Source organism: Entelurus aequoreus, linkage group LG27 (assembly GCF_033978785.1).
Source record: "Entelurus aequoreus isolate RoL-2023_Sb linkage group LG27, RoL_Eaeq_v1.1, whole genome shotgun sequence".
Lineage (NCBI taxonomy): Eukaryota > Metazoa > Chordata > Actinopteri > Syngnathiformes > Syngnathidae > Entelurus > Entelurus aequoreus.
In genome coordinates this window covers 29788041-29815814 of record NC_084757.1, presented here as the reverse complement: position 1 = coordinate 29815814, position 27774 = coordinate 29788041, and the positions used below count along the sequence as shown (strand labels likewise).

The window sequence follows — 27774 nt, the reverse complement described above, 5'->3', positions numbered from 1 at the left end:
GCCCATTTATGTGACGTCACGAGTACGTGCTGTCCGGGGCGTGTTTGTGAGCAGCAGCGAGAGGACGAGGAGAAAAGCACCAGTGACAAAACACTCCGTGCTGAAAGTTCCACGGAGAAAAGCCACGACAGACTTATCCCGGCGTGTCGTCTAGCACGTACTGTCTCGTCAACCATGAATGTATTATGGACTGTCGGTGTACTTCTGTTGAGCTGTTGGCGAGCGAACGCCGCGACAGGTAATTCTTTTCTCACACCTCCTGGTCAGCCATGTTGTAGACATTGCCCTCGATGAGATGTCATTTGTGTTACTCTTTAGTCGTTACCGTTACTGTTGTTACTGTCTTTTTTCCCATAAATACATACATTTGTTGATTCCTAAAGAAAATCCACACCCTAGCGTTCGGGTCGTAAATATTAGCTCCATTGGGCGGCCCAAGCTAACATCGTGTGTTAATTCGCTGCTGCGGAACCTTTTTACTACTAATACTTAACCGACCACACTTTATTGCGTTAAAACTATCACATTTGGGTGTATCTTCATTGTAATATTTCATTTCACGTAAAATAGAGTGACGGTTACGTAATTGCTCGAGTTAGCATCAAAGATCATTACTGAACGCGGTGTTGTTGGTGTCATCAGCGCTCTCGCGGTTTGCTAAACAATTATTTTTTTTTATCCTATATAAAATGATCTGCAACGATATTATGCTGTCACGCCTGTAACCACCCGTAAAACAGTGTTGGCGCTAGGAATCTTCAAAATGGGGTCCCACGGACCCCATCAAGTCATAAAATTGAGGTCCCACACTGCATTTTTGGGGTCCCACTTTTTTGTAACCGTTTTGAAAACAAATGATAAATGTATGCATTATCCTGTTATATCTCACATTCTATATTGTGTTTTGGAAAAAGGTTGTCATAAACGTTACTTAATTCATTAAAATAATAGCACAAAAGAAAGCAAATGCAGTATGTGTGACCGATAAAACGTTCGGCGAATCAAAATTTAAGAAACTGTACCGGAAAGTGCATTACTTTGAAGTCGACCAAAAATAAATAATTAATAATTTGACCCGGCAAATACACTGTATTTTCCGCACATTTTTTCTAAATGTAAAACACTTCCCTGTGGTCTACATAACGTGTAAGAACAATCTTTGGTCTAAATATTGCATAGATTATGTTTTACAGACCATCTTCAAGGGCAGCACGGTGGAGGAGGGGTTAGTGCGTCTGCCTCACAATACGAAGTTCCTGGGTTTGATCCTGCGCTCAGGATCTTTCTGAGTGGAGTTTGCATGTTCTCCCCGTGACTGCGTGGGTTCCCTCTGGGTACTCCGGCTTCCTCCTACCTCCAAAGACCATACTTGCCAACCTTGAGACCTCCGAATTTGGGAGATAGGGGTGGGGGTGTTTGGTGGTAGCCGGGGTGTATATTGTAGCGTCCCAGGAGAGTTAGGGCTGCAAAGGGCGGATGTTCTCCCGAAATGTGTTTGTCAATCTTGTTTGGTGTGGGTTCACAGTGTGGCGCATATTTGTAACAGTGTTAAAGTTGTTTATACGGACACACTCAGTGTGACCTGTATGGCTGTTGAACAAGTATGTCTTGCAGTCACTTACTGTACGTGTGTCTGTAGAAGCCGCATTTCCCGAAATTCGGGAGAATGGTTGCCCCGGGAGATTTTCGGGAGGGGCACTGAAACTCGGGAGTCTCCCGGAAAAATCGGAAGGGTTGGCAAGTATGCTAAAGACCAATAATGAATAATTAATAATTTGACCCGGCAAATATACCATATTTTCCGGACCATAGGGTGCACCGGATTATAAGGTGCACTGCAGATGAATATTATTATGATTTTTTTCTAAATTGAAAACACTTCCTTGTGGTCTACATAACATGTAATGGTGGTTCTTTGGTCAAAATGTTGCATAGATTATGTTTTACAGATCATCTTCAAGCCGCTTTCTGACAGTTGTTCAGGATGCGCCGTTTTGTGGGCGGTCTTATTTACCTTCGGCAGCGTATTCTCCCCGTCATCTTTGTTGTAGCGGTGTAGCGTGCAAGGACGGGAGTGGAAGAAGTGTCAAAAGATGGAGCTAACTGTTTTGATGACATTCAGACTTTACTTAAATCAATAACGGAGCAGCATCTCCTCATCCGGAAACAACACCGGAAATGTGTCTCGTGAAAAACCGTCCGACCGGAACTCTAATAACTAAAGTTCCTTGGGTGAATAATGTAAACTCACTACACTGGTAGTTTTTAGCGCTTTCATGGCAAGTTTACTGACAGATATATGTAAGAACTTTACACTACTTTATATTAAAAATGGCACTAAAACATTTTGATAGATTTTTGAGCGCTGTGTGTAATGTTCTATATTTTCAATGGAACATTTAAAAATGTTGGTGTTGTTTACTTGAGACTTCTCTCCTATGTCTGACTGCCGTCTACTGGTCACACTTATCATTACACCCTGTACCAAATAAAATAGTGAAGTGTCCCGAAAGAGTTGGTACTGCAGGGAATTCTGGGTATTTGTTCTGTTGTGTTTATGTTGTGTTGCGGCACAAATATTCTCCCGAAATGTGTTTGTCATGGTTTGTTAGTGTGGTATCACAATATGGCACAAATTTATGACAGTGTTGGCGTTGTTTATGCGGACACCCTTAGTGTGACATGTATGGCTGTTGAATAAGAAAGCCCTTCATTCATTTGTACATGGAGAATTCAAAATCAGTGTGATCTTAATTTTCTAAGCTATGATTGTTCAGAGTGACAGCCTTATTTGACATATTCAGCTTAAGATATGTTTCACCCCTGACAACGTTACAAAAGCATTGAGGTGGGTAAGCTCAACCTTATTGTCTGGGAAATATGGTAAACAAAATGCCATCGGAAATCGAATGGCAAAAAAATAAAATATAAAAATCTGCGTCCCAGGACGCATGGACTTCCGGAATTTCGCGTCCTTTCTGATTTCAATGTTTTCTGATTTCAATGTGCAAAAAGACAAAAAGTGCGTTAACGCCAACACTGGTAGAAGTTTAGATTAATATGCCGTCGACATATGTGGATTTCCCCATTAACAAGACGCTCGTGTTTCTCAACAGTTAGCTAAATCACGTTCAACATCATAACTTTAAAACAACCACTGCAGATTACTCTACCTTTTCTTAAAATAACGTAATGATAAAAAATAAAAGTGGGTGTCTCACATCACGTAACGTGATCAAAACGGAAAACAGATGCTAAATAATGCATTTGAACGTCGAGCGACTTGCATTGTTGTCACTCTATTTCATCCATATTTGGTACCAGCATGCCACACCATTAGGTTTCTTACCATCAGTGCTTTTTACAAGGGTTATAATGCTTACTTTTGACACTTACACATGCATCCATTTAAAATAGAGTAGATTATTGTTGGTGCAGTTTGCTGTAATGTAAAACTGCCCCCTGCAAATTATTTGGTTCCCTTTTTCCACAGAACTTAGCACAGAGGCATGCTTTCATATAGTGACAATTGTGTCAGAGTAGACTTCACATTTCTCAGCCTTGTCATAGCATTGCAGAAACCCTGACACACTGAATTTTACCTCCAAATACAGGATATTGACAAGTCCACTTTTATTCCCTTTCGACAGTAGTAGGCTTTCAGAGTTTACGATTATTAAGGTGCCACATGGGCGCCAGTGCCATGCTGTTTTTAAAATTATTTTATTGTAAATACAACACCGCGGACCACAATAAATGTCTGCTAAACAATGTAGCGAATGATGTGGAGTATTGTTCAAAATTAAATTGTTCACACATTTCTTAATATTCAGTCGCTATCTGTCTGGTGAGTTATGAATCTACCGTGTACACCAGAAATATGAAATATGATTGCAGACTTGTGACTGACAACTAGCAAAACTTAACTTTTATTCTATGTTTTATTCTTTAAAACCATACTCGTATTATATTTAGATGCCTTTTTTATGCTTATTTTAAGCATACTATTGCGATTTGGTGGGTGGGAAGTATTTTATTTTAAAAGCTTATTTCTAGCATACTATTGCAATTTGGTGGGTGGGAAGTATTTCCTTTTGGAGTGCAGGGAATGTTTTATCAAAATATTGCATTTTAGGACTTGGGAGGGCATGCAATTTTGCAATGCATTGTGGGTGCCAGGGAGCCATTTATGCTGGATGTAGGTTTTGTTTACATGGCTGTACTGTACCCGCGGTAATGTGAGCGAGAACAACAATTTGGATTAAAAATGCATCGTACAAAATAAAATAAATCAAGGGACTGCACCGAGAAAAACTGTACCCTATTATAAAGGCTCGCTTCCTCAAAAAAATAAGTTAAATTGGTGGAATTGATCCATATGAGCATGTCCAAAGGACAAGAGATTTGAGTAATCTCCCACCATTGTTGAAGCCAAACTTGTATATATTTCGTCATTTCAGAATGCAAACTGTGTTAATTCCCATTGTCCTCCATTCAAATCGCGTATAATTTACGACTCTCATCTCTTAGATGTTTGAGGTGTAGTGAGGGTGTCCAGCTTAATTATATAAGCAGGTTTCCCCCCCAAAAAACAAGTCCGTTATAACATTTAAATACTTTGATCTCTGTGTTACTGCTCCAAAAGTAATACTCATTCATTTTTGTACTTATCCAAGACTGAAAGTAAACAGATAACATGCTTTCTTTGTTTGTTACCCACAGCTACTAAATATGTGTGTAACTGAATAAAACATGCTTTAATTCAAACTTACTAGTGTGAAAATGCCGTGAACACACCAACTTGTACCGGGTGATGGCGTTCAGTCATGTTTGATTGTCTCACGGCTGCTACCCAGGCTATTTGCCGTCTCTTTTTTATTAGAGTAGCTTTATAACCCGACTTCCTTTGGCTTTGCTTTCCCGCTGGAAGTGAGAAAAATCCCACCAAATCCTTTTTCCCTGAAACGATCATGACCACAATTGTGGCAGTTAATGGTGCCACATGTTTGCGCCATATTTTGAACTTATAAAATACAAAAATAAGCACATAGTCTTGCATTCAGCCATGTAAATGAGCGATTCAGAGTCCAGCAAGACAAGGGCTGGGCCGATAAAACGGTAGCAATACATATCGAGAGACACATAATCGATATAAATATAAAATGTGTTCGGTAAAATATTCAATATGTATTTATATTTTTTGGTCAGACAAAATCAGAAATTATGAAGCAAGATTTGTTTCAGAGTCACTCACGCTTAGGGAGCCCAGGAAACAGGAAGTGTCACTGAGCAATGAGAGAGACAGGCTAACAGCTAATCACGTAACAGTATCAACTACCAAGGTTATTTGCACTGTCTTTCTGTCCCGCTGCGGGTTCTCTGCATGGAGAGAGAAAGAGAAACTGTAAGATCTTGATGTATCAACTCAATAACAGAAACTTGTCTTTAGTTTTGTTGGTTTAAATGCAGACAGTGCGGCAACTTCCTGACACTTCCAATGTGTCGGTTTAATGAGTAGCTTCCCTTACTATATGTAGTGTTCAATAGCTTATACACTACTGCCATCTTGTGGCTGAAATCTACAACTACCTTCAAATATTTTATTACTTAACCGCGCTCATCTAACTTGGCCACCAGATACAATTTCTACTGATAAATAGCACCCTTGGTAAGTTGGAAATTAATTTACTGTTGTTTATTGGCAGGCTTAAATAAGTCATAAAGTACTGATTTGATATCGATTAATATAAAAAACGTATGTGTTGTCTGTCTATCTGTGTTGGCCCTGTGAGGAGGTGGCGACTTGTCCAGGGTGTACCCTGTCTTCTGCCCGAATGCAGCTGAGATAGGCTCCAGCACCCCCCGCACCCCCGAGAGGGACAAGCGGTAGAAAATGGATGGATGGGTGGATATATCGTGATATATCCATATACTGTGTATACATATATATATATATATATTCAGCCACATCGCCCAGCCTTAAGCAATACCCACAATGCAATGCGTTTCCATGCCACACTTTCAAGCCCTATAATGTTCAACATTAAATACTGTACCTTACTTGAATGTTACACAGAATAATATCTGTTGGTGTTTTTTTTTATTCATTGGCTGGCAGTTTGTCAAACGTGGACCCTTCAAAATAAAAGCTCTACTCTCAACTGCGCCCAAGAAAGATTTGTGACAGTCAACCAAATAAACATTAGGTTCTACAGTGGAAAGGGCATTTACATCCAGTTAAAACATCCCGCAATATCTATACTGTAGTTTGTCCTTTTTTGTTTAGCATATTTCACACGGTGACTATTATTAGAAATCCCCATAGACTTTCTTTTTTTATCTTCTTTAACTTTGCCATGTAAACTAGGTCGGGATGTAGTCATGTCTTTTTCGATGGCCTATTAATTGTAGTGAATTGTGTTCAATAAAGATTTGTTTTTTAATTGAGCACCTTTTGAGCCCATCGGCTTAACCTGCTCTACTCAATTAAATCATCCAATACACAAAAAGCTTTGTGGCCTGACGCTGAGAAGAGAAGTGTTTGTTACCTGCCAAATTTATGGTAGACTTACAGGAGACTTGCTCGGAAAGAAGGCTTGATCTTAACTCTAAAATTAATGTTTAGATCCATTGATTATTTTTGTCAACTGAACTTATAAAAACAGTAAGTTAACTCCCTCCCTCCGATCCTGGCCATGTAGAGGTCTGTGATGAAACGTCTTAATGGTGCCTCAATGTTTTCCCTCTTGCTAAAACCACAGGTGTCAATTTTCCATTGATATTGTACTAACTTTGCCAGTTCAATATGAAATGTCAATATTTGCAACCATTGCCTGAGGATTGCGCCTGTCTTTTTTTTTGTTCTCCTCAAGAAGCTGAAGAAATCCTCAGTTATTTTTTACCATGCTGACATTGCCGCAATATAAAGATAAAGCACGTATACCCTTTAATGGGCTATTTGTTACCCTGCTTTGCCACCTTTTTCTGTACCGTGTTCATGTTAATGTTTTACACTTGAACTTAAACTTCAACATATGTCTATTTCAAACATCAACAATGTACAGAGAAAGAAGAAATTGTTTCATAGCAAAGTATTTGAACATCTGCAAATAACAGATTTGTCACAAGAAAGTTTGGCAGCACTAGTTTTATCCAAAGTATTATAAATCAAATATTTTCCCAGCTGGAGCATAACAACCTGTTCACAACCTTCTAATTGTTTTCTACATTATGAGAGCCCTTTAGACATGGAATAACTCCTGTTGTCACCTTTATACTCGTAATTCAATATATTAATGCTGAATGAAGCAGAGCCAATCAGTGGCCAGGATACTGAACAGCATGCTCTGATTGATTTGGTCTCAGTGTTTCCCATAAACTGCCAAGATACCTGTGGCGGTGGGGGCATGGCTATGGGCGTGGTCACCATGACATCATCGAGTAATTTGCATAATTTACTACAATGATATGATTTTCTCTAAAAAGGTTCAAAAAATGTATACTTACTAATTAATAATAACAGTTTTGTTTTAAACGTCCATCCATCCATCCATCCATTTTACAATATAATTACAACACTTTATGTACATATTTATATACAGATTTGAACAATAAGTTATTCACTGAAATATATTTATTAATTGTGGTTCTTACAAAAAATACATCTTATAAAATATAAAAGCTAAAATGTCTCTTAAAGCTCTGCCCCTTTAATTAGTGCATACTAAATAATTTAACTTTAGCCTACTACTACAACCATATTATTTACCAGCAACATAAAGTGAAACAGAGGCAGAGGTGTCCTGCCACAGTCAGTAACAAATAAACAGAAAACAGTAGTGGTGGTAGATAGACACAGAGCTTCATCAAACATCTGATCCACTGAACAAAGAGCTCCAAAAATCTTGAACTTTAGACTGCCATCAGGTTTACTCCCTACACTTAACCATGTGTTTCCTACAGCCTGCAGACTTTGCACCCTTTGTTATATACACAAGTTGTGTTTCTAATATAAATACATTTAATAAAGTCAAATGCAAATAAGACAACAAGAGAAGTATCCTACACTTCTCTTTTGTAAAGTAAATCTGAACAGCCGATATGGGTATCTACATCAACTATATGATTTGCCTGTGAAGCTGGACAGGACAACAAAAAAAAAAGTATTTATTTTTTTATTTGTGGCGGACGTAATTCTTTCGTGGCGGACCGCCACAAATAAATGAATGTGTGGGAAACACTGTCTCATCTAGTGGCCAATACCACTGGAGTGTTGATATTTTTAGTTTTAGACATTTTTGTGTTTGCAAATACTTTATTTAGGACCAAATATTGTACCATATGCTTTAAAAGAATATCCCCAAAAAATCTGCTGTTTTGAAGCCACAATATTTGAAGCACAATGTGGTGAGATGACTGTATACTTTTCTAGCAACTAAAGGTTTTCACTGGTTTTTAAACCGTTGCATTGTACACAAAGGAGATTCTCTTAAATGGACACACAAGGTTCTCATCAGACAGCGGTTATAAATCCTCTCTTTAGCGCGCCCCTGTCAAACTAAAGTCCCCTGGCCTACCAAATCATTTAAATGCCCTACAATATCATTGAAGTGGCTCGCAACATTATTTAAGTGGCCTGCCATATCAATTAAGGTGCCCTGCCACATTATTTCAGTAGCCTGCCACATATTTTAATGCGATAAGCTGGAAATAATAAATCTCTTCTCTATTAATGTACTGTTTTCTTTAGATTTTGACAGACAAATGTACTGCAAGCAGCTGCATATGTCCGACATTTTAATATCTGATCATGCAACAAGATGTTCTAGGCTTTTTTTTTAGTTATCAAATTTAAATACATAAATATGATTTATGATTTCAGTGTATGTTATCCATTAATCTGTTTGTAAAAATTATAGAAATCAAAATAAGTTGCTTATGCAAATTGTGATAATAGGCTATTAACGTTTGTATTCATATATGTTCACTGTTGCATGCGGCCCTCGGCAGCCATAATTGCAATGTCGCCCTCAGTAAAACGTTTGACACCGTTGGTTTAGCATATCAACACGTTTTATGATGATTCTGTTGTTCTTTCTATGAGTATTTACATGGTAATATTGGTCTTACAGTGCCCTAAACCTTTACAATGAGGCAAAATCAATATATTTTTGGTTCCTACAGTGGGCGTGAACATAGTTTGAGGTGAAAAGAAAACTATGTATGTATATAGGTAGGTAGGTAGGTACGTCTTTATTGTCATTGCACAAGTACAACAAAACTTAGATTTCAGCACAAACCCATTCATGATTAGACAAACAGTGTACAGGGTTACAGAACAGGAACGCTGATGGGTCGCCACAAAGCGCCTCGTAAAAGATGGGGGAAAAAGGAAAACGCTGGGGGAGGATGAGTAAAATAATACAATCTAGACTGGGCTCCTAAGGGGGCCCAGTCTGCAGTTGCAACAGAGTTTGACTGTATATCAAACGATCGTATTATGGTCTCTGAGCAGAAGTTCCTTCTGCCACACTTGAAAAATAAAAAAACCTGGTTTACGGTATGGTTTAAAAAATTAAAAAAGTGATTGTGACATGATATTTAACTATAGTTGATTGTTGATCATCATAAACATCTAAACATTAGAAAATTAAAACAACATTTACATGTAGTTACGATTGTGCCTTCATTTTTTTCCCTTTGCATAAATCCCTAATGAAGGTGACCTTTTGTGAAATTTGGCAACCCAAGTTAAAATGGTTACATGATAACATCCAAAGATTACAGTCTTTGTTTACCACTAATCCGATTTCTTTCAAGTAAGCCAATTAGTTTGAGCCCTCATTTGTCCAAGCTTTCATACCCCTGAAGGATCTTGAGTTTATTTCCTTGAAAGCTCCCTGTAAAGATGCACTAGCCTTTTGCTTTTTTGGCTTGTTGTGTGACAATTCCCAAAATAGACAGTTTATCAAGTCTGACCGATTAGCGCCCTCAACCCCCACCGTGGAGGAACCAAAAAAACTGTTCTCCCTGCTAATACCTGTGTAGACTTCGCTAGGACGAAAAACAGAACAGTTGAGTTGTTTTGATAAAAGCAATTCTAAGTCCAACATAAAGATTTGATTTATTGTGCTGTCACAGGATGAGTTGGCGATAAGGGTTTTCTTTCGTTATTGTAGGGCGGGGTTTGGTTGCTCTGCTGATTCAGTAGAGCTTTGACAAACCAAAGTGGAGAAAGAACACATAGAATTTTGTTTTAACATCCGCTAATGATTGAACTACTTATTTAGAAAATAATGTACACTTCCTAGGGCTACGTCTCTCCTTAATTTTCCATTAAATGTACATTTTCCTTTGCATTGTTGTTAATTTTCTTGAAACAGATGGAGTTGGGATAGTTCTCCTGTTTGATGCGTATGACAGATGGGCTGAGCAAAATGACGTTGCATTTTCTAGGTTGTAATTCCTGATGGCACACATTCAACAGAAATCCCACAATTTTTTTAAATGAATATAATTAAGAAGCCAACAAATATGTCTATGCATGTGCATGAAAGATTCGTTTTAAAAATGTGATTTCATCTACTTTGCTTTTTATAATTTTTTCATGTCATGCTTTTCTTCATTTGCTTCTGGCTATTGTTTTCATAATGTACAGCCGTCTTAACATTTTTTTTATCCATACAATTTTGTCTACAATTTAGTTTGGTTGCTATTGCATTTCTCATATTTGTGTGCAAATCAAGTGTTTTCTATGTCTGCTTCCAGATTTCCATTTCATTTGTGTTTTATTAATCTTTTTTCTTTCTCTTTCCAACTTGCCTTGATTTTCTTCCATCGCTGCCTTTTGTTACCACCGATCCATTGAAATCACCTGGCTTTGCTTTACACCCTTTCCACTCCAACACATCACAAAAACATTATAATCTTTTTACATTTGTTGGGCCGACTTTAACTGATGCCCAGCTGGCTTCATCAAGTCTCCCCTCTCCGTCACGAAGCTGGTCGACGACAGCGCAGAGCTGCATTGTGAGGTGATAGGGAGCCCCATTCCTGAGGTGCAGTGGTGGTTCATAGAGGGACAGGAGCCCAACGAGACCATCACACAGCTCTTTGACGGCGCGCGGAGCGACCGTGTGCTGATAAACGCCACGTATATAGAGCACGCCACCAGCACCATTCGCCTCACGGGCCTCGCCCTTGAAGACTCAGGCACGTACGAGTGTCGCGCCTCCAACGACCCCGACCGCAATGAGCTGAGGAAGACGCCGAAAATCAAGTGGATCCGCTCGCAAGCAAACATTATTGTCATCGAAAGTGAGTGGCCCTGAGGAGAGCCTGGTCCAAGTGTCTCGCCATTAGTGAAGCCTTGGACATATCACTCCTCCTGGTCCAAACCCTCCCTCAGTCAGCCCTGTAGTGAAGCAGAACCTGCTCATAAAGCGTGGCTAGAATACTCCTTAACCTCCAATCCTCTTTATATAGGACTTCTATCTTGATCCCAAGCCTTTTCCTGTGCCAAAGTAGCAGTAGGATGTTTTTAATACGGGTCATAAGGTTGGATTTCTGCAAATGTCTATTAAGAAGACATTTAATACAATACTTTGTTGTATACATTCACCACCATTTGTTTTCATAACCTTTTCCACAGGGACAGAAATTGATAACAAAACCCTGAACATCTTTGGGCTAAGTAAGAGTACAGGAGTGTATTTTCACTGCTTTAGTTGATATGGCATAACTGGATGATTTGCCATCATCCCTGAAACGGGAAAAAGCCTGCTAACAAGTGATGGGTAAAAAATTGCACACTGTATCGACACTGCACTTTTACTTTGTCAGTGTTTCGTAATGGGCATCTGCAATATGCTGGATTCAAAAAGTACATTTGACCTGCAAATAAAAATGTTTTAAGATCGCTATTAGCTTTTATAGAATATTCTTCATGGGGTCTAACATTTAAAAATGCTTTGATACATGTACAACATTACAGCAAAAGGGAATAAACACATTGATAAATGACAATAATACTACAATCAAAATCAACCGATGCACATGAATTACCAGCAATGCTAATTAGATCACACAATAGCCATAAAAGTATGAGTGTTTACAGAAAAGTCCAAGAGGGAATGTTTCTTTTTTTATAGTTCCGTTTGGATCAATAAAGGCAAACACGGCACGCCCCTTTTCATTAAAAAGTGACACACCCATTGAAGGACTAGGTATTTGTGCCATTTGATCCATCACTGGTTACAAACATGCCATCAAATACAACACAGCATGGTGGCATTCAACTTTTGAACAGTACTGCGCATATAGTTTTGCTTGTATGAGGAAAACTAATGTCTTTGGCTGCTAGTGCAGCAGTGTACAAACACTAAAGCTAGTTGCTGTATTTATAGATGAACTACAGCCAGTTGTAGTTTCCCTTCCTTGTTGACTCGTATTACTTCAGTCAGCCTAGACAACAACAAGCATTACAAGTATTGTTTTGTTGCTCTGACTGAAGCATCACATGACTGAATGGTATTTCTTCCGAGTGACTCGAATTCAACTCTTCTCCGCCCTTCTTTTTGCGTCTTGTGCATGTTTTAATTTCAACATCTCTCTTCCTTGTGACCTTTTAGTTCACATCTATTAACTTTCCTCTACAAACCCCTTCTTTCCTATTGGCTTCACTATCGGTGTGTGGCGCTCTTTCCATGTCATAGTGAACATTAGTGTGCCTTTTTATTTCAGCTTCCCTTGTTTATATAGATTTTTCAGACAATTTTGGAAATATGAGCTTCACTATACTCTAGTTGTTTATAAGACCATTAACACCTTATATATGTGTAAATTAATAAGTTGTACCATGTGTATTACATAATAATATATATGTATATTGTGTAATATTTTCCTGTCAGCTTTGTATAGTTTTATGCGAATAATGCTTTTCACTCCCTTCTTGCCCCAAGCCCCAACTATCACCACTGACCCCATTGAGGTCACCAACCAGACCTCTGCCATTCTCAGCTGCAATTTGACCGACACTACTCTGGTAGTCAAGGGTTCACACTGGACGCACAACGGAAAAATCATCGAGAAGACCCAGTCCACAGCCGCTGATCACCACACCACCTACCAGTGAGTGACTCGTTTGTATCCATGCACTCGCTGCTGACACAAATGTCCGTTTATTGCACAACACCGTGCCTCACCGCCTGCATTAGCAGCAGAGCTAAGGGCCAATTACCCAAGGCGCTCGCCGCTCTTAATTAGTAGAGAAAAATACCTTACTGTGCAGACATGCAATTTTGCACGTGGTCTTGGTGCTTGATTTGGTATTTGACAAGAGAAGGTAGAAGAACTGTGGAAAAGCAATTAAAATGCTGAGCAAAAGCACAGTTATGAAGTTATTTTGTTACGTAGACTAGCATCTTTAGTTTTTAATCCCTACATTTAAGAAGATTATAACTGTTTTTTGGTGAGGTTATCCCCCCACTGTGGGAAGTACAGAATGAAATGCAGTCTTTAGATGGCTAAAGAAGAGAAGATTGCAGCCAGCTCGCCATAAATGCCACACTGCTATGGCAACATTCAAACAGACCTTTCATCCCCTTCCCTGCTTTGTAACGGTACAGACTGGTGAAAAGTAAACGGATTGTCTGGCGAGCAATGTTAGCATAATAGCATTGATTTAATTAAAACATTTTCAATAAGAACAAGTAAACTGAGTTGTTTTATTTGAGCGTTACTTAGAACAATTTTTGGAAAAATAAAATAAAGGGATAAAAACGTTGTCTGCCATCTATAGTTATTAAATTAAATAACTGTATCGACCAAAATGTTAGGTGACCTATTATTATTATTTTTTTATTTTTTTTTCCCAAGGGAAAAATAGTCTGATGATGGGTGAAGTCAAGACAGTGATTCATCATAACTGATTATTGTACCAGTGTTAAAAAAAAGAAAGAAGCTAAATTAAGTCACCCCTTTTTCACCTGCAGTTTGGACAAGATCACCCCCCACAACTCTGGTGGGAAATATGAATGTGTATTCCTGAGTGACCCAGTGGTGCAGCAAACAATTGAAGTGAAAAGTAAGAATTTTATGTGATTAATTTAATGGATTTAAAAGGCTATTCCTGCATTGATGTATGGAAATATCCTATGCAGCAGCATACATTGTGGTGATGAGCTGGTTAACAGTGCAGTGTGGTGCAAGCTGGATATCAGTTATGTTCTGCTGTGCTCTGTACTCACGTCTCTCCTCGTGCACGCAGCCATCCCCCATGTTGCAGCCTACAAGCACTCTGAGCATGGGAACGAGAGGGACAAAGGGGTCATGGTGTGTGTGAGCCACGGCTACCCGCTGCCTACTGACTGGACCTGGTCCAAGGAGCAAGATGGTGACCAAGTGGTAAAGCAGCGGTCTAAACTTTAAACTATAGACAAGCGTGTCTCTGGCTATGCTACTAACTGATCTTGACTCACAACGTCGTCCCTATGCAGCCTATTATCAACGGCACCAGCGACAAGTACGAGATCAAGAGCACCCCCAACAAAACCACCCTGACCGTCAACGAACTGAGCATCGAGGGTGACGTGGGCGAGTACATCTGCGCCGGCACCAGTGAACTTGGCACCAGCACCGATAAGGTCCACCTGAGGGTGCGCAGCCGGCTTGCTGCTCTCTGGCCCTTCCTTGGAATCGTGGCTGAGGTCATCATCCTGGTCACCATTATCCTCATCTACGAGAAGAGGAGAAAGCCCGATGAGATTACTGACGGTACGTACATACTGCGCTGACTTCTTCATTTGTGTTCTTTAATGGGAGCTTCCTATCCTCTGACAGGCAGAAAATGCTTGTCAATGTACAGTGAATCGCGCATATTCAGGATTCAGTATTCACGTCCCTGCAAATGTAGGAATTTTTGCTTTTCAAAAAATTTAGATATGAAATGGATATACAGTAAAGGCCAAAAGTTTGGACACACCTCCTCATTCAATGCGTTTTCTTTATTTTCATGACTATTTACATTATAGATTGTCACTGAAAGCATCGAAACTATGAACGAACACATGTGGAGTTATGTACTTAACAAAATAAGGTGAAACAACTGAAAACAGGTTTTATGTTCTGGTTTCTTCAAAATAGCCACCCTTTGCTCTGATTACTGCTTTGCACACTCTTGGCATTCTCTCGATGAGGTTCAAGCACACCTGTGAAGTGAAAACCATTTCAGGTGACTCCCTCTTGAAGCTCGTCGAGAAAATGCCAAGAGTGTGCGAAAAAGTAATCCGAGCAAAGGGTGGCTATTTTGAAGAAAGTAGAATATAAAACATGTTATCAGTTATTTCATCTTTTTTTGTTAAGTACATAACTCCTCATGTGTTCATTCATAATTTTGATGCCTTTAGTGACAATCTACAATGTAAATAATCATAAAAATAAGAAACGCATTGAATGAGGTGTGTCCAAATTTTTGGCCTGTACTGTATATTTGTAATTTTTTAGTACATTTCTGAAAATATTTTTCTCAGAAAACCTCATTTACTTTAAATTGCTAATAAACACGTGAGCGTGCAGCAAAAAAATACAGTATAATGATACTGCATACAGTATAGCATACATGATGTACGAATTAATTACTTTGCAAGCTTGGAGCGTCCTTTAAGGCAACGGAAGCGCCTACAGTCAATTTTTACAATCCAGCCTAAAACTTGCAGTGAGGCGAACACATGTTAATATGCTATTTGTATACAGTTACTGAAATTGCAACAAGCAAGCAGTGTAGATTATGTAGAAGAGGCATTGTAGAAACGCTTTTTTCGGAAAGTTTGCAGAGGCGACCCAGCGACCTGCAGAGCAGCGTTACGAATAAATCTTAAATTACGTGCCGAAGTCTTCCCCCAGGCCAAGACCCCTTCGACTGTGTCTTCTCCCTTCTCAGCGACGTTGTAGTTTTTGGCACTTCCATATCGAGTCCACTGACGGATATAAGTTAGAACCAAACGCAACTATACACTACAGCCGAGGATTTTAGCGTGCATGTGCATGTACTAGCCCAGGGGTGCCCACACTTTTTCTGCAGGCGAGCTACTTTTCAATTGATCAAGTCGTGGGGATCTACCTCATTCATATATATAATTTTTATTTACTTATTTATGAAATATATGTTTTTGTTAACAAGTTAAAGGTGTTTAATGATAATGCAAGCATGTTTAACACATATAGTTAATATTGTTAACAAGTTAAAGGTGTTTAAAGATAATACAAGCATGTTTAACACACATAGTTAATGTTAACAAGTTAAAGGTGTTCAATGATAATACAAGCATGTTTACTACATATAGTTAATATTGTTAACAAGTTAAAGGTGTTTAAAGATAATACAAGCATGTTTAACACATATAGTTAATATTGTTAACAAGTTAAAGGTGTTTAATCATAATACAAGCATGTTTAATACATAATTAATATTGTTAACAAGTTAAAGGTGTTTAAAGATAATACAAGCATGTTTAACACATATAGTTAATATTGTTAATAAGTTAAAGGTGTTTAAAGATAATGCAAACATGTTTAACACATATAGTTAATATTGTTAACAAGTTAAAGGTGTTTAAAGATAATACAAGCATGTTTAACACATATAGTTACTATTGTTTACAAGTTAAAGGTGTTTAAAGATAATACAAGCATGTTTAACACATATAGATTCCTTTCTTTCATGAAGACAAGAATATAAGTTGGTGTATTACTTGATTCTGATGACTTGCATTGATAGTGCATTAATCAGACAATGGTGCTGATAACGTCCGCATTTTCAAATGGAGGAGAAAAAAAGTCCTCCTTTCTGTCCAATACCACATGAAAGTGGTTGGTTTTTGGCATCTTATTTGTCCAGCTTCCGTACTCCTTTGTATACACTTTACAAGAAATACCATGGCGTCAAACTCCGTAGCTTGCTAGCTTGTGCACGCCAGCTTTCTGAGACTCTTATTTTGTTAGCGCAGGCAGGATGAAGCAGCGCTTTTATTGTGCAACTGTGCAGTCGGTCTTTGGAGTTTTGACGACAGGTACGGCGCCAGAGTCTGTGGAAATTAAAAGTGTTTCTCGCCTTCCTGTCGGTAATTTTTTCTTAATAATGAGCTGGCAGCAGCCAGCGCCATCTCAGAAGACCCTCGGGTGCCGTGAATGTCAATCAAGTGACGAAAGTGACGTCATAGCGAAGATTTATGATCGCTCATTTTTAGGACTATTTTTTTAATGCCTGGCTGGCGATCAACTGACACCCTCCACAATCGACCGGTAGCTCGCGATCGACGTAATGGGCACCCCTGTACTAGCCAATATGCCCCGCAACAAGAGGATAGAGAAAAAGAAGGAACTAATTGACTACAACTGGATAATAATGGAAGATTCGCGCAAAGCTCTTTGGGTAAACATTTACCATATATGGAGATATCTGCTGATGTAACTAAGGCAAAATACGTCCCAATGTTCTCAAATTTTAAATACCGGTAGTTCGTTTGGTGCAAATTTGTATGAATGTTTTATAAATATCTCCCTCATGCATCCATGGTTTGTTTTCACATTTTTGGGACTTATGCAGATCCCAAACACACAAAAACAGGTACCATCAGGTAAGAAATGTTGGTTTTGCAAGGAACCATTTTAAGCAGGACTGTGCTTCTATGCATTTAGCTTGTTAGCTTCTTTTTGCCACGAGCGGAAGCAGAAGCTGAATCTATTGTAATAATTACAACAGTGACTTATTACAAGTGTTGATTTGAAATCAAAGGGATGTTGAAAGGTTGAAAGCATTGTTTTTACATACTTCCAATGTAGATGCATGCATTTTAGTACAAACTCCTGATTTTTGTTTTTGTCATTGTTTGCATTTCCTGGTAGAAATTTCCCTAGAGTTTAGTTTCAGCTTTCTTTGTACAACGATTCTTTCCTTTTCATTTTATTATTTTATTATTATTTACATTTCGACTTCTCTGTTCGCTGCTGATTTTGCATTTGGTAAGTGAACATAAACTGCATGACAGACTGAAGTGGTTGAGCTGAGGTGGCAGCGTGCTTTCAAATTGAATGAACTCTCTTGGTCACCACTTCTATAAAAGGAATGTGCTTAAAAAGATGTGGTCACTCTTTCACTGGCCCTATAGCCCAAAGACACGTACAGTTTCCTTTTTCTTATGTATTCCTTATTGGCCCTCTTTTTTTAAACAAATGTTTTTAAATGCATGTCGGAGCCAATGAAAGAGTCAAATGAGACAAACAAGTTGACGTGAAAACTCCAAGGATGACGAGTTCTGGGCATTGCTTGCACGTTTTCTGCATCTTGTCCTCAATGCATGCTGAATAATAAACCTCATGAAGACAATGAACACTTGGACTTCAGAGACAAAGTTGTCCTCCTTGCCTTACTTTATTCAAACATTGCTGTGGCGTCATCTCGCCACTCTACATGTCGGCGCTGCCAGTTTACACATATTTGATATCCAGCTCCCACCTGCAGTCTTCCCTTTGCTGTTCTCTCGCTTGTATGCATGAGCCTCTTGTGACGCTTTGAGGATTTTTATAAAGACCTTTTGTATTATTTGTCTGAATGAGCTTCATCAATGTATGTTATGCATACGATTTGCTTTTTTTTGTAAAGGTTGTGTTTGTGTGTACGATGCAACAAGCAGGCTTGCTTTGAGTCATGTTCAGATTTTTGTCTAACCTCATTGGCGTCACCTTGCAGAAGCTGTATCATCTTAAGACAACAGTCATTTATTAGGGCTGAAGTGGCATGAACAAGACACACAAACACACACAAAAACACTTACATGTTGTTAACTGACTCTTATTTGTTTGTTGGTCTGCCCTCCCCATCCTCCTGCGGTGTCCTAGATGATGACTCAGGCTCGGCTCCTCTGTAAGTACCTGTCAGCCCTTTTTCCTTTGTGGTCTCTCTGCGTTCGGCCCATCCCAATTGTCATTGTGTGTTTCAGGAAAAGCAACTCCACTGCCAACCACAAAGACAAGAACGTGAGGCAAAGGAATTCCAACTAAGAGTTGAAAAGGTGCGTATATGTGTCTTAATTCAGTGGTTTTACATAACTGATCGCGAGACAAGAATCCAATCAATTTATGAATGCAAGTGTAATTCTGGTTAGTGGAATGGAATGGCATTATGGAAACTAAATAATTCCCGCGGAAATTTTGATGGGCCTGCTATCTGTGCCCTGGACCTCTGGTCGCTGCAGTGTTTCCCACACATTAATTTATTTGTGGCGGCCCGCCACGAAAGAATTACGTCCGCCACAAATAAATAAAAAATAAAAAAAAAATATATATATATATTTTTTTGTCCTGTCCAGCTTCTCAGGCAAATCATATAGTTGATGTAGATGCTCATATAGGCTGTTCAGATTTACTTTACAAAAGAGAAGTGGAGGATACTTCTCTTGTTGCCTTATTTGTATTGGACCACTACTGTTTTCTGTTTATTTGTTACTGACTGTGGCAGGACACCTCTGCCTCTGTTTCACTTTATGTTGCTGGTAAATAATATGGTTGTAGTAGTAGGCTAAAGTTAAATTATTTAGTATGCACTAATTAAAGGGGCAGAGCTTTAAGAGACATTTTAGCTTTTATGTTTTATAAGATATATTTTTTGTAAGAACCACAATTAATAAATATATTTCAGTGAATAACTTATTGTTCAAATCTGTATATAAATATGTACATAAAGTGTTGTAATTATATTGTAAAATGGATGGATGGATGGACGTTTAAAACAAAACTGTTATTATTAATTAGTAAGTATACATTTTTTGAGCCTTTTTAGAGAAAATCATATCATTGTAGTAAATTATGCAAATTACTCGATGATGTCATGTGACCACGCCCCCACCGCCACAGGTATCTTGGCAGTTTATGGGAAACACTGCGCTGGGTCACAATCCGTGAGTTTTAGGTGTAACTGTACAACAAGAGGTACAGCGCGCGCTTAAATGTTAGCATGCGTACATTAAAATGCTAACAGTTAGCATGTCTCACATGTCAATTAATTAACACTGCTGTAAACTGTATGGCTTTGGAAATAGAGAAAAAAGTGTAAGATTAGATGAAAAAGTTAGCATGCTTAAGCTAGCTAACATGCTAAAAGGTAACAAGTTTCACATACCAACTTATTTGACTCTGGAGTAAACGGTTGCAAAACTAGCTCAAAAAGTTAGCATTCTAATGTTAACATGCTAGCAAGCTAACGTGAACATCAATTAATCATCAATCAATGTTTATTTATACAGCCCTAAATCACAAGTGTCTCAAACATGATAATATTTAGCTTGTATCTTGGGATGATGTTTTATAAGAAATTATCGAGTTCGAGCCTATTATCGAATCCTCTTATCGAACTGATTCCTTATCGATTCTCGTATCGAGTCCAGATAGGTTGTTGTATATGGAAAGAAACACACAATATTTGGTTTAACAAAAGCTCACTTTTATTATACAAGAAAAAAATTAAATCTAATAAATAAATAAATATTGACTGTTACACCCCTAAAAAAAAAAAAAAAAAAAAATATTGACTGTTGTTACCCAAAGTATATTAAGTAGGATTTTTCAGAAAAACAAATATATACAGTAACATAAAAACAACCTGTCTCTGTGATCACTATAGGTGTATAGATAATAATAGTGTTAAATAAAATCAGTCCCTTGGGCACAAAACTGAAAATAATACAGCTCTCCAAAAAGTGCACTTCTGCTGCTATTTGACATCACTGTTTGTTATGATGCTTTGACATTTTTGCACTTTATTTCTTTATTGAAAGAAAATTCTATAAAGAGAAAAGTTGTTTGCAAACGTGGTTACAATGCTAAAAAAAATGAAAAGTTAAAGCTAAAAAAAGAAATACACTTTATTGAGTTAACATTATTTCCTTATAGGGGGAAAGATGTGATGTTATGAGCTAGGGAATACAACTACACTACCCAGCATGCAACGGGAGTGACGAGCATGCGCGGTAGCCCCGAAAAATCTCTCAGTAAAGTTATTCATTGGATTATACCTTTCGTTTTGAACTTTATTACACCTTGGAGCGCTTTTTCCGGTCCATTGTTTTTCCTGCTTTCGCTATCTGCACCTAATGACTGAGCTACGTGACGTCATTTCTTGTGATGTCCCACGGGGCATTTCTGATCAGGACGGGATTCGAATAAAGAACCAACTCTTTTTCTTTACTATAGTGGTCTCGATAACGGGTACCGGTTCTCAAAAAGGGATTCGAGTCCGAGGACTCTGTTTTTTTCTTATCGAACAACCGGAAAAATCGGTTTCGAGTATCATCCCCACTTGTATCACATACCAAGTTATGACTTTCACCCATTTTCCCTATTAAATTAGCCCTTTTTTTTTTTAAATCCTGAATAGCGTCGCCATGGTAGCATGAAATGTTCCCAGCTTAAAATACGGCCATCGCCGCGAACGAGACCTTTCCGACGGTATAACATATGTGGGGGTTCGTTGGCCGGTTCGTCTCGTGGTAGACTTAAGAGAAACGTGCGGAACGATAATAATAATAAAAGTAGAAGTATGAGCACCGTTCACTGCTGCTTGCAGCATGTGAATGGGCGCTGGCATTGCAGCAGGCCCATAATAAAACCTGGAACAGTTTACTCATCTTTAATAAAAGTAGCATATAGCAGCCCCCCCGCCTACTGTCCATTCGTCTGTGGTTCTGTCGTGACTTGCACATGTCTTGGCATGTTCAAGCATCCCTCTGAAACACCATTTTAAACTTTTTAGAGTCAGTTAAATGTCTCATGGCACATTTTGCCTAAAGAAAAGAAGCTGCCTAATAATGACAGTGTTTCCCATAAACTGCCAAGATACCTGTGGCGGTGGGGACGGGGATATGGGCGTGGTCACCATGACATCATCGAGTAATTTGCATAATTTACTAGAATGATATGATTTTCTCTAAAAAGGCTCAAAAAATGTATACTTACTAATTAATAATAACAGTTTTGTTTTAAAGGTCCATCCATCCATCCATTTTACAATATAATTACAACACTTTATGTACATATTTATATACATATTTGAACAATAAGTTATTCACTGAAAAATATTTATTAATTGTGGTTCTTACAAAAAATATATGTTATAAAATATAAAAGCTAAAATGTCTCTTAAAGCTCTGCCCCTTTAATTAGTGCATAATAAATAATTGAACTTTAGCCTATTACTACAACCATATTATTTACCAGCAACATAAAGTGAAACAGAGGCAGAGGTGTCCTGCCACAGTCAGTAACAAATAAACAGAAAACAGTAGTGGTCAAATACAAATAAGGCAACAAGAGAAGTATCCTACACTTCTCTTTTGTAAAGTAAATCTGAACAGCCTATATGGGCATCTACATCAACTATATGATTTGCCTGAGAAGCTGGACAGGACAAAAAAATTATATATTTTTTTTAAAATTTTTTATTTGTGGCGTACGTAATTATTTCGTGGCGGGCCGCCACAAATAAATGAATGTGTGGGAAACACTGAATGATGTACACCACGAAGAAGGGCAATGATCACTGTCTGGTGGTCGGAGTCTGCACTTAGACACCATCCTATATAGCAGGGGTCAGCAACCTTCACCATACAAAGAGCCGTTTGAGCCCATTTCCCACCAAATAAAACCCACCGAGAACCGCAAACTCTGTCTGATCTCTAAAATGAGGATAACACCACTTAGTTTCACTACACTTATGAAATAGCATTTATGAAATCAAACACAAGACAGAAAACGACTCAAAGTTGTTTTTTTGCTCTGATCAGCTCTCCGCAGCAGTTCCAAAACTGCTCTTTTTCGGTCATCTCCAGTTGGGTATTTATTCGCAAATGCTGTGTCTTCAACGTTTTATATTTGTCGTGAACTATACAAAGTATTTCAATGGTTGGAATCCGCGCTTTTGCATGATATACTAGTTATGGTAAATGGGTTATATTTGTATAGCGCTTTTCTACCTTCAAGGTACTCAAAGCGTTTTGACACTATTTCCACATTCCCCCATTCACACACACAAGGCCCTAGCTGCGATCCAAAGGTGACATGTCTTGCTCAAGGACACAACAAAGTTGGTAGAAGGTGGGGATTAAACCAGGAACCCTCAGGTTGCTGGCACGGCCACTCTTCCATCCGCGCCACGTAGTTACTAGGGTTGTATGGTACACCGGTATTAGTGTAGTAATATAGTAATGAAGGGCGTACTTACTCAACAGCCGTACATGTCACACTAAGGGTGGCCGTATGAACAACGCCAACACTGTCATAAACGTGTGCCATATTGTGAAACCACACTAAACAACAACGACAAACACATTTTGGGAGAATATTTGCACCGCAACACAACATAAACACTAAAGAACAAATTCCCTGCAGCACCAACTCCTCCGGGACACTACAAGGTAAACAAACGCCATTGGTGGGTCCACCGTAATGATACCAAGTACAGGAGCGTATTTAGTCGATACTACTATGATTACATCGATATTTTTTAGCATCACAAAATCTTTATTTAAAAAAAAATGTATATTACCTTTATAAACTCAGGAAATATGTCCCTGGACACATGAGGACTTTGAATATGACCAATGTATGATCCTGTAACTACTTGGTATCGGATTGATACCCAAATTTGTGGTATCATCCAAAACTAATGTAAAGTATCAAACAACAGAAGAATAAGTGATTATTACATTTAGAAATGTAGATAGAACATGTTAAAACAGAAAGTAAGCAGATATTAACAGTAAATGAACAAGTAGATGAATAATTCATTTCCTACCACTTGTCCTTAATAATTTTGACAAAATAATAGAATGATAAATGACACAATATGTTACTGCATGTGTCCGCAGACTAATTAGGAGCCTTTGTTTGTTTACTTACTACTAAAAGAAAAGTTGTCTTGTATGTTCACTATTTAATTTAAGGACAAACTTGCAATAATTTACATATGTTTAATGTACCCTAAGATTTTTTGTTAAAATAAAGCCAATAATGAATTTTTTTGTGGTCCCCTTTATTTAGAAAAGTATCGAAATACATTTTGGTATCAGTACCACTACCAAAATATTGGTATCGGGACAACACTACTAGTTTCTATGGTAATCTAATTAGTTACTATGGTAATCTAAGTCACAGCAGCTCAGACGAGGCACCAAGCAGTGTGGGTGGGGAGCGTTTCCACAGAGTGTCAGCCTGAAATGCGGGTGTCAGGGACAGACGCGGAAGGAGATTTTTACAACAAGGCTCTAAAGCTTAGTGATATATCAGATTGTAGGTGGGGTTTTTTACCCTTCGCGTTCATATTTCGCTGTGTTTGTTGCATTTTGTCGATTGAGAGGGGGTGTGACGTTCATATGTTGTCAATATTCAGTGTTTTATCCTTCATAGTTAATATTGTAAATCACACATTCTTTATTTTCATGTACATTCTGGGTGTCTCATTCAGTAAAAAAATTAAAATTCCATTCTGTTTTTTTTAAGGCGGTCTGTCATAATTTTTTAGTATTCAGACATTATTGTGAGGTTTTGTATTAGTGTTCCTAAAAATAGATATACTGGCCCCCAGACACTTTTTTTTCTCTCTAAATTTGGCCCCCGAGTCAATATAATTGCCCAAACCTGGTCTACTCCCTGAAAAGCTGATTTCTGGGAGAATATTCTTTGTAGTGTTCGGTTTATGCAAATAATACAAATCATGTTTGCCTTTTGACTAAAGTTAGCTTTATCGGGTACAAAAAAGAAAGTTTTTCTTTATTTTTCTTATTAACATTGCAACACATGCCAATACGGCCGGGTTAACTTATAAAGTGCCATTTTAAATTTCCCGGGAAACTTCCGCTTCAAAACGTCTATGTATGACGACGTATGCGCGTGACGTCACGACGGCAACGGAAGTATTCGGACCCAATGTGTCACCATACAAACTGCTCTGTTTTCATCGAAAAATTCCACAGTATTCTGGACATCTGTGTTGGTGAATCTTTTGCAATTTGTTTAATGGACAATGGAGACTGCAAAGAAGAAAGTTGTAGGTGCGATTGGTGTATTAGCGGCGGACTACAGCAACACAACCAGGAGGTTGTGTTGTGTTTGAGCTGGATAGCAGACGCGCTACAGTGAGTACCGCTTTGGCTTCCAAACATTTGATCGCTTGCCCGTACGTGCGTGTTGCTACGTGCATGTCACGTACGTAACTTTGGGGAAATATATGTTTCTTGCCGACTCTGCTGGGGTGTCGTCGAAAGCTACAACGCCCACCGCCGCTCCGTAGCTAAGTTAGCTTCAATTGTTAAGCTTCGCCAAGCTGGAAATTATTAACCGTGTATTTACATGTTCATGGTTTAATAGTATTGTTGATCTTCTGTCCATCCTTCCAGTCAGGGTTTTTTAAAAATATTGTTTCTATCTGCATTTGAGCCTGATGTATCACGTTAGCTCCGTAGCTAAAGAGCTTCACCGATGTATTGTCGTGGAGATAAGAGTCACTGTGAATGTCCATTTCTCGTTCTCGACTCTCATTTTCAAGAGGATATAGTATCCGAGGTGGTTTAAAATACAAATCCGTGATCCACAATAGAAAAAGGAGAAAGTGTGGAATCCAATGAGCCAGCTTGTACCTAAGTTACGGTCACAGCGAAAAAAGATACACCCAGCACTACACTCTAGTCCTTCACTCTAACGTTCCTCATCCACAAATCTTTCATCCTCGCTCAAATGAATGGGGTAATCGTCGCTTTCTCGGTCCGAATCTCTCTCGCTGCATTGTAAACAACGGGGAATTGTGAGGAATCCTTCCTCCTGTGACGTCACGCTACTTCCGGTATAGGCAAGGCTTTTTTTTTTATCAGCGACCAAAAGTTGCGAACTTTATCGTCGTTGTTCTCTACTAAATCCTTTTAGCAAAAATATGGCAATATCGCGAAATGATCAAGTATGACACATAGAATGGATCTGCTATCCCCGTTTAAATAAAAAATGTTCATTTCAGTAGGCCTTTAATCTTGTGGCGCCTCACAATTGAGAACCTCTGTTTTAGACTAATATTTTTAGTCTGTGTATCTCTTCAAATAACATGATGTACATTTTAAGTCAGCATAATTTGTCCCTACAGGAAATGAACCTTTTATTAACATGTTGCCATACTTGTGTGTTTCTCCACCCAGATGAAAAGTCCACACGGGCAGTCACGTCCGAGTTGTCACACTGCACATTTGTCCCGTGCACCCTACAATGTCAAAAATAACCTCTTTTGTGCTGGAGTGTTGATGTTCTCAAGACGACTGGTTAGCGCTTGCTCTGATTTTCTTCTTCTTTGACTAACCTTCTCCATGTTGTGCAGCCAGAGAGCTTTTAATGTGTGAAATACTTCCCTGCTTGAAGGCCACAGGGCCAACTATTGCATGACCCCCATCACCGTCCTTTAGCCCAGTGTGTGGTTTCAAACCAACAAAATAAATAAACCATCACTATGTCTTTAGTGAGGAATGCTTCTTTAGAGGTTAGGTTTCAGTTTCAAAATCATCTTTTAAATTCCTGTCGACTACCCTTTGTCATTTTTGAATCTCCTCTTTTTCTGGTCTTTTTAAAACGCTTGTTAGGTTGCTTTTTCTTTGCTATAGGAACACTGTCTTGTTGATTAACATTTTAAAGACTTTTACTTTGTACACTGTTAGTTTCTTAGTTTAAAAAAAATATGTATGAAGGACCAACTGCAAAATGTAACAGCAGTTGCAACGCCAGTACTACATCACAATGTTTCACTCGTTCACCCACATGATCTAAACTAAAAAAGGGTGTTGGTTGGGTCACTTCACTTAAACAAAAAAAGAAAAAAGTCCCACTTAGCATTCTGCCTGAGTTGTGTGTTGTGATTGGATGTTGCCGTTAACACATTTAAAGATTTTAGCCAGATTTGTGAGAGTTGTACTTTCCGACCTGTTGTACAACCTGTACAAACTGAATAAAGGTATATCATTTTACATCGTCTGATTTTCACTGTTGTGTGCGTTGTCAAGAAGGAAAGGTTAATAACTAACCCAACAGCAACAAAAACAGGCCTGAGAAAATAAATCACAAGAATTTACTCACCAAAAAAATATATACAAACCCTGTTTCCATTTGAGTTGGGAAATTGTGTTAGATGTAAATATAAACGGAATACAATGATTTGCAAATCCTTTTCAACCCATATTCAATTGAATGCACTACAACAACATATTGAACATCAAATATGTTGTCTTTGTAGCATATTCAACTGAATATGGGTTGAAAAGGATTTGCAAATCATTGTATTCTGTTTATATTTACATCTAACACAATTTCCCAACTCATATGGAAACGGGGTTTGTACAAATGCATGTTAAATCTGAAGCGGTGATACATACAATTGAAATACAGTAAACACAACTTTTTATTCATTTGTTTAAGCACTTAAATGTGAAAAAAAATATTTGCCTGAATTTACATTTAGGAATATGTGGTATTGTAGATAATCTTTTATTAACCTACTTATGTATGTATTACATTGTTGGCATTGTCACGCCAAATTTCTTCCCTCTACAAACCCCCCCCCCCCCCCCCCCACACACATTTACTTCCGGGCCTGCGTCCAATAAAATCACAAAGTTGCCGGGGGTCCTTAACCTGCACGCGACTGTCCTGTTTCGCGCCTGTACAAAAAAAAACAATAATCGATTTCTTCCGATTCCA

The 27774-nt window shown here is 38.4% G+C and overlaps 1 protein-coding gene across 2 annotated transcripts; it reads left to right on the top strand.

Moving 5' to 3' along the window:
* Nucleotides 1-22: 22 nt before the first annotated feature.
* On the top strand, nt 23-27044 carry bsg (basigin). 2 transcript variants are annotated; one of them, XM_062038372.1, is made up of 9 exons: nt 23-238; nt 10966-11316; nt 12960-13128; nt 13992-14083; nt 14267-14403; nt 14496-14772; nt 18907-18919; nt 18996-19067; nt 26229-27044. In XM_062038372.1, exons 1-8 carry the CDS (start codon nt 175-177, stop codon nt 19054-19056), a joined length of 1164 nt encoding a protein of 387 aa, XP_061894356.1. In that variant the 5' UTR covers nt 23-174; the 3' UTR covers nt 19057-19067; nt 26229-27044. The 2 variants fall into 2 exon arrangements, with proteins under 2 accessions (XP_061894356.1, XP_061894355.1); XM_062038371.1 differs by having other exon boundaries at nt 24-238; nt 18895-18919.
* The last annotated feature ends 730 nt before the right edge of the window (nt 27045-27774 follow it).